The sequence below is a fragment of the Poromitra crassiceps genome (genome assembly GCF_964638095.1).
Source record: "Poromitra crassiceps genome assembly, chromosome: 20".
Lineage (NCBI taxonomy): Eukaryota > Metazoa > Chordata > Actinopteri > Beryciformes > Melamphaidae > Poromitra > Poromitra crassiceps.
This window is the reverse complement of record NC_139637.1, coordinates 25869601-25877100: the sequence shown is the minus strand read 5'-3', so window position 1 is coordinate 25877100 and position 7500 is coordinate 25869601. Positions and strand designations below refer to the sequence as shown.

Below are 7500 nucleotides of genomic sequence, written 5' to 3'. Positions count from 1 at the left end.
GTTGAAAGACACTTTTATTTTTTATTGTATTATTTTAAACCTACCTCAGTTTTTGTTATGATGGTCTTATTGTGATTTCTTTCTTTTTTTTACCTACCTCCGTTTTTGGTACAATTGTGCACTAATTGGAAAGGTTTTACAGCCATTTGATACAATTGCACTGTTGTAAATGCTATATTGTAAAGGCTACATTAGCCCCCGATGGCTAAGAAACTTTACTCCACAGCAGTAGCGCAACTCCCTCCCCATAAACAACCAATGGACGATTTTGCAATGGCATTGAAACCTCCCTAAAGAGGCCCCATGTCATTCATACTCGTATGGTTCATGTACACATTCTGTTGAATTCAAAGTGAAACATACATTCAAGAGAATGTATGTGAATCATGCACGTTTCACTTTCACTTTCACTTTCACTTTCACTTTCACTTTCACTTCAAGAGAACATTATGTGAATCATTCTTGTCAAACCTCCATGATTCATGTACTTTCTCTTGAATTGAAAGTGAAAGAACGCTGGTTGGAAGGGGGCCCTTGGAATTTTTGCCTAGGGCCCCAACAGACTCTAGAATCGCCACTGGCAGTGTGTGTGTGTGTGTGTGTGCGTGCGTGTGTGTGTGTGCGCGTGCGTGCGTGCGTGCATGTGTGTGTGCGTGCGTGCGCGTGCGTGCGTTCGTGCGTGTGTGTGTGCATGTGTGTGTGCGTGCGTGTGTGTGTGTGTGTGTGTGTGTGTGTGTGTGCGTGTGTGTGTGTGTGTGTGTGTGTGTGTGTGTGTGTGTGTGTGTGTGTGTGTGTGCGTTGTGTGTGGTTTCCTACCTGGAACATGACTCTGTACTGCTCCTCTGGGCGCTTCACCACACACATGTTGCAGCCCATGATGTCTCCCTCTGGTCTCTCTCTGCTCGTCTCCTCCTCTACTTATCTCTCTCTCTCTCTCTCTCTCTCCCACACACAGGACCCACAGCTGCAGGCTCAGTATCGATAATCCTCTCTCTCCCTCTGACCCTCCCTCCGCCTTTATGGGCTGCTTTCTCACTCTGTGGCTCTGGACCCAGAGGTGGTTCTGCACCCAGAGGTGGCTCTGGACCCAGAGGTGGCTCTGAACCCAGAGGTGGCTCTGCACCCAGAGGTGGCTCTGGACCCAGAGGTGGCTCTGAACCCAGAGGTGGTTCTGGACCCAGTGGTGGCTCTGGACCCAGAGGTGGCTCTGCACCCAGAGGTGGCTCTGGACCCAGAGGTGGCTCTGAACCCAGAGGTGGCTCTGCACCCAGAGGTGGCTCTGGACCCAGAGGTGGCTCTGGACCCAGAGGTGGTTCTGGACCCAGAGGTGGCTCTGGACCCACTGGTGGCTCTGGACCCAGATACAGGTAAGAGGAGGAAAGTGTGTACGGACTGAAGCTTTGGCTTGGTCGCTGCGAGATGAGCTCAAATAGCTCCTTAATTGTGTCCTTTATCACAAACCCTGTCCTTCAGTCTTGATCAAAGATGTAGAAGGTCCTATTGTCCAAATGACGCTATAGTTCATATAAAAGTTCCCGTGAGATTTAAGACCGGTTTTCGCCGTTTTTCCGCAAGTACGTAGTTGTCTATAGAGCTTAAATGGTTCTCCAAACAAAGAAATAAGTCCTTAGGCCAGTTCCTCTGCTGTTTGCTTTGTTTCTCACAGTCGTTTATGAAGATTGACAGAGATATGGTATTGAGGTTACAAAGGTTACAAAATGTATTTCACAATAAGGAAAATGCCCACATAAAAGGAAGGCAGTTTATAGCTGGAATTTTATTTTCTCGGGTTGTTTTTCCATTTGATTTTCTGTGGCTTTTGATCTGTCTTCCACTGTTTGATCCAGGCTTCAGATGTAGAACTTCAGCAAAGAAACATCTCCGTTTAGAAGAGCAGCTACTTCAAAATAAAAGCATCATTGTGAGAGTCAAGCAGAGTTCACCGCTTTCTCTCTCTCTCAGCGTCTGTTCCCCCTCTTCTGCCGTCAGTCTGCAGAGCGTCTGGAGACGAACAGACACACGCGCCTCTGCCTTTCTTAATATCTCAACGATGAAACGATGCAACACAAGAGTCTGAAAAAAAGAGAATCAAATGGAATAATTGTTTTGTTCTTAAAAGGACGCCTTCTGTTTCTCTAACAGTTCTCGCAGTAAACAACTTTTGCGTGGCGTCCCGAGGGCAGCGGGGGGCGCCGTTTCATCATTGTGTAATTAATTTTCTTCCATATTCAGCAGATTGTTTTCAGCCCAGGGGGGCTCTCTCAGTTCATACTTCAACCTGCTCTGCATACAGTATCAGCCCTTAATGTAGTGCTGGGGCGTGCGTGGGCTTCCCGAGAATTCCACCAGAATTTTCCAGGATAGCGGAGGAGGGGGGCGGGGGGGGGGGGGGGGGGGAGCCTGGAGAGAGGGGGGGCGGAGCCTGGGGAGATGAAAGACTGAGAGCAGGTGTGTGTGTGGGGGTGGTGGGGTGTGTGTGTGTGTGTGTGGGGGGTGGGGGTGGGGGGGGGGTTTACTTAATGCACTGACTGGTGTGTTTCATAAACGTACGCCTACACACTCCTCACACTGACAGTTGTGTGTGCGTGTGTGTGTGTGTGTGTGTGTGTGTGTGTGTGTGCGCGCGCGCGTGCGTGTGTGTGTGTGTGTGTGTGTGTGTGTGTTTACAGTGTCATTTACAAGGTCAATCAAATCAATGTGGGCTTGTATCTAGCGGTGTTGACAATCACTTTCAGCATGCGCGCACGCACACACACACACACACACACACACAAATAGACACACACACACACACACACACACACACACCAGCAGACAAGACAATCTCAGCTTGACCTTTCTGCCCTTCTCTCCTCACTCACAGCACGTTTCTACTGACAATTTTACAGGAGAAAATGTGATTTTACAGTTAAGTTTAGAAAAGAAATATGTATATTATACTATATTAGTATATTATATTCAAATGACTGTGCCTTAATCTGGTTTTAGGGTGAGGAATAGGTTCAATATTTAATGTATTTCAGTTTGAACCAGAGGAGAGTTGGTTTTCTATCTGATATCTTTCTAATAGAAATCGTTTTATTTCCCGGATGAAATTCAAAGAGAGAGAAACTTCTTAACACCACAGTGTAAACGAAGCCAGCAGTTCATGAGACATGAGGAAAAGCCTCTCCTCTGGGCTGTGTCTCCACTTCAGTTGAATAATTCATCTAAACAGAACTGAGTGTTTAGAAAGATGTTTCTCGTGGCAAACCGACAGGAGAATATGAGAGGCGCTCAGTAAGAAATAGACTCCTAATTTGTATGTGAAATATTAACATATTAGATCCATAATTCATCCAGCCAGACACGAGAATAGGGAATTATCTGCAGAACATTCACTTTTCAAGTGAAATATGAGATTTTAGACGTTTTTTTTTTTACACCAGAACAGACGAGAAAATAATTACTTTTAATTACAACATTTCAAGTTATGGAAGGAGCCGCTCTGTAGGTGTCAGATATTTGATTAAAACAGCAACATGCTGAGAGGAGTTTGTTCATCAAATCAGTAATTAGCAATTAGCTGAGAATCAGGGTAATCAATTCAGGTGAATGTGCTCTGTGAGATGGCTCTAACGCAGGAGACACAGGGGTCAAAGTGATTGATTTTGTGCTTTGAATTGATATAAAAGTGTTCATCAAATTGTATATCAGAAAAAACTATATTTTTAGCAGCTGAATATGTATATTGGAGAGGGTGAAATAGAAACAATCCAAACAGCAGCTGTGCTTAAAGAAGTGAGAAGGAACGTAGGAGTCAACCTTCTGATCTGTCACATTTCATATCAGTAAAACTGTATTTTTTGCACCTGAATATATTGTGACAGCTGTTGTGGAGGTTGTGCTTAGAGAAGTGCTTCCACTAGTTTTATCCTCAGCCTTCACTATCTAAATGTCATTTATCCTACATCAAACAAGGAACTTTTAGCACCAGAATAATAGTGAAATGTGTTTTTCTAGAATAATACCCACCCTTCTTGTGCTTAAAGTATCAACAAATGTAATTTCATCATGAGCCTCTGTATCTGTGCTTCAGGATTTAAACGGAGGCAGTTGAGGAGCGAGTGAGGCAGTACTTTATCTGCTGGACGTGAGGAGCGAGTGAGGCAGTACTTTATCTGCTGGACGTGAGGAGCGAGTGAGGCAGTACTTCTTTATCTGCTGGATGTGATGAGAAGCCTGCCTGGTGCTTCACCCTCGCCTCCCAGGCCTCCTGCTCTAGACAGCGCTCTGCATCATCTAATATAGAAATAGATATACAAGATCTACAAAATAAAACACGCCCACACAGGGTTCAGGGAGGCGGGCCTCTGACGTCTCCGACTTTTCTCGCGGGCTTTCCGTCGTCGACTCGACCTTCTTTTCCCTGACTAAGAAAAGTTGCAAAAATATGTTTTTATTTTGGCGAACACTCTTCTGACGTCTTGGACTTTTTCTCCGCCTTGTTTCGACTTTGTTTTTCGACTTTCTCCTGCCTCTACGGGGGACAAAAATATGTTTGCTCTGTTTTCACCTCAGTTTAAGGTTCACTGTCTAAAGGATACAACGCTCCTCAAACTGCTTTGTAGCTGTATTTTTCAAATCTTTTTTAACATTCGCAAGTATGGACTAAGGTAAGAAAAAGAGACCTGCCCATTGTTCATAGCAAATGGGAATGTGCTGCTAAAATGACCTTAGTCTGCTTCAGGTTATGTGCTCAGTTGATCTGATCTAATATTGTTGCTTTAAAAACATACGAAAGTGATGGTCTGTGGTCTCAACCCTCTGTCAATATTTTAACATAATTCTTTATTATAGGCTCTGATGTATTTAATATCACTCTATATGTAGTGGATTTATTCAAATTTTTCGCTTTAGTTTAGTAAAAAAAAAAAAAGTCCCCTTCACTGCTGAATTTAGTTTTTATGGTGTTTTTAGTTTCCCCCCCCTTTGAGACGTTCCACTAAAGTCAAATTCTCTCTCTCTCTCTCTCTCTCTCTCTCTCTCTCTCGGCTGTCTCGGCAAAACAGTGGAGAACGTGCAAATGGCTGGGGAAGGGAGGGTGGGGGGGGGGGTTGAACTACCAAAACACAGAAATGACAGGAAAAACTACAACAATGGAGGGAGAAGCGGGAACGCTTACGTTAGAGCGCAAACATTAAAAGGCGTAGAGACAAGGACGCCACGTCCAGGTAATCCTTTTCAATCCTGTTTCAGTCGCAGCTCTCAAGCTTGTTTGTGCTTCTGGTATAAAACGGTAAGGAGAAAGGCGCTCGCAGCTCATAAAACAGAGCGTATCGTAACCGCATCGGCTCAAATCTGAAGGTGGATAATCACCAGGCTGGGAAACGCTGCTCGGTTTCGTCTGTGGCTGGAAAGTTAGTCGACTCTACAACAAAACGACCATCATGAGGAGTCCTGTTGGAAAAAATCACATTGGCTGGTAAAATAGCGAAGGTGTCTGGTGAATCCGAGGTTGTACCAGCTACTAAAAATGAGTTCCCTGACTTGGTAATCATACAAATATGAAGTAGTCACTTGGCGAGATTCAGTACTTCAACTTTGTGATTGTTTACTTGTTTTCATATTATTCCCCCGAACGAATCATTCTTGAATATTCCGCTTTTTTCAACGACCGCACTGAATTCAAAGAGTCTTTTCACAGTCAAAATCTATTTCACATTTAAGCTCCAAAGGCAACCACAGTTCTATTGGATTCCAGCGTAAAACAGACCAGCGGAGCGTGTAATCCCACAATACTCGTTGAAGATTGACGGACAGATTCCAGGTGGCGTTTGTTTTTTGGCGAGATGAGAAATCCAAGTTCAGTCCAAGTTCAGAAATGAAATAGTTTCATTCTGCGATGACACAGATATTGTAGGCTGTGTAATCCATGAAAATACTGTGTTGAGGTGAGGAGGAGAAAAGAGAGAGAGAGAGATATTTCAGGCCTTTCTTACTCTCTCTCTCCCTTGATCCCTCGCTTCCCTCTGCCGCTCACTCATTCCTCCACAAAGGGTTAAACTGGCTTAGTTTTGCTCCTGATGGACAGACTGAGAGAGAGAGACACACACACACACACACACACACACACACACACACACACACACACACACACACACACACTAGTAAGTGGCTGGTAGTGGTGTGTCTTTTGATGATTTGACAAAACAACAAATCCTATTTTCACCAATTTCCACACCTTGCTCCTGGTCAAACGTTCAGTATTTCACATCAGTTCTGCTACAGAGCCGCGGGTTCGATCCCCTCCTCCTCCTCCTCCTCACCCAAACATCCGGAGGTGGAAGTTTTACTAGCCTCAAAACTGCCCAGATTCTGGAGTAAATGGCAGGAGTCAACAGGAACCTCTTCGCTCAGATTTCCCACAGTTGGTCCTCCAGCGACGGCTCCTCCACACCTCCACACCTTAAAGCCCCATTAGAAGCTCCTCAGCCTGAAGAAGGAATCCTCAACATTCATTCATATTTGACTTGAAAAGAAAGGTCCTTCAATGATCCTCAAGATTCAGCGAATTCCAGATTCACAGGACCCATTCACCATCGCACCGGCCAGCCTCGCTTTGCTCCCCAGGGATGGAGCACCTCGCCTGGGCAAAGCTTCCAGACCGGCGTCCCTCCTTTTCTCTCCTCTTCCCTCTCTTCCCCTCCGTCCTTTCTTTCAGTGGATAATAGGCTGAAAGCAGAGATCCACCTCTCTCTCTCTCTCTCTCTCTCTCTCTCTGCACCGGTGTCTCTCTCTCCTCTCTCTCCTCTCTGTCTGCTGCAGCAGCTTCACCGCGCTGCTGGAATAACGCAGAGAGAGCAACCAACCAATCCCCAGCCAGCAGCACCCGGCAATTAATTTCCTCTCCGCGATCTCTCCTCCTCCTCCTCCTCCTCTTCTCCTCCTCCTCCTCCTCCTCTCCTCCTCCTCCTCCTCTCCTCCTCCTCCTCCTCCTCTCCTCCTCCTCCTCTCCTCCTCCTCCCTGGTTCTCCCTCCCACCTGCTCTGACACGCTCTGCTCCTCTGATCGTCGCCTCCCCTCTCCTCTCCTGCACCTCCCTCATTTTCTCTTGCTCTACCTCTCTCTCTCTCTCTCTCTCTGTTCCCCTTGTTCTGTTTTTTCCTTTTCCAATTGATTTTCAACATGTACACATACAGTAACATGCCATACAACAATGTACAGCTGAAAAACTGAATATGGATGAATTGTTGTGAAACAAAAACAGAGAACATACACGCACAGAAATATGCAACGTAAAATAAATGAATGGAAATAATAAATAGAGTAATGAAATAAACCAGACTGGCAACATCCTTGTCTTTCAAATTCCTCATTGCGAGCGACCCGGTTACGCCTTCCGCTTTTAACCCTCCAAACTGTTGAGATCCCATTCACTTCAGCATGTGATCCGCACCGGACTCTGAGCGCTGTCCAGGGTGCTGAAGACAGCAGTGCCCAAGTTCCATCCAGCACGGG

General features: G+C 45.6%; 1 protein-coding gene and 1 long non-coding RNA gene across 2 annotated transcripts in view; both read right to left on the bottom strand.

The window, feature by feature from the left end:
• Nucleotides 1-876, bottom strand: part of LOC310795034 (PDZ domain-containing protein 4-like) — a gene marked incomplete at both ends in the record, with an annotated part of 169632 nt that extends 168756 nt beyond the window's left edge. Inside the window, 1 exon segment of the mRNA XM_083657054.1 lies at nucleotides 817-876. Within this exon segment, the coding sequence (XP_083513180.1) occupies nucleotides 817-876 (60 nt within the window).
• The window catches only part of LOC310795041, a 664395-nt gene that overhangs the window by 638995 nt on the left and 17900 nt on the right, over nucleotides 1-7500 (bottom strand). The window lies entirely within an intron of this gene.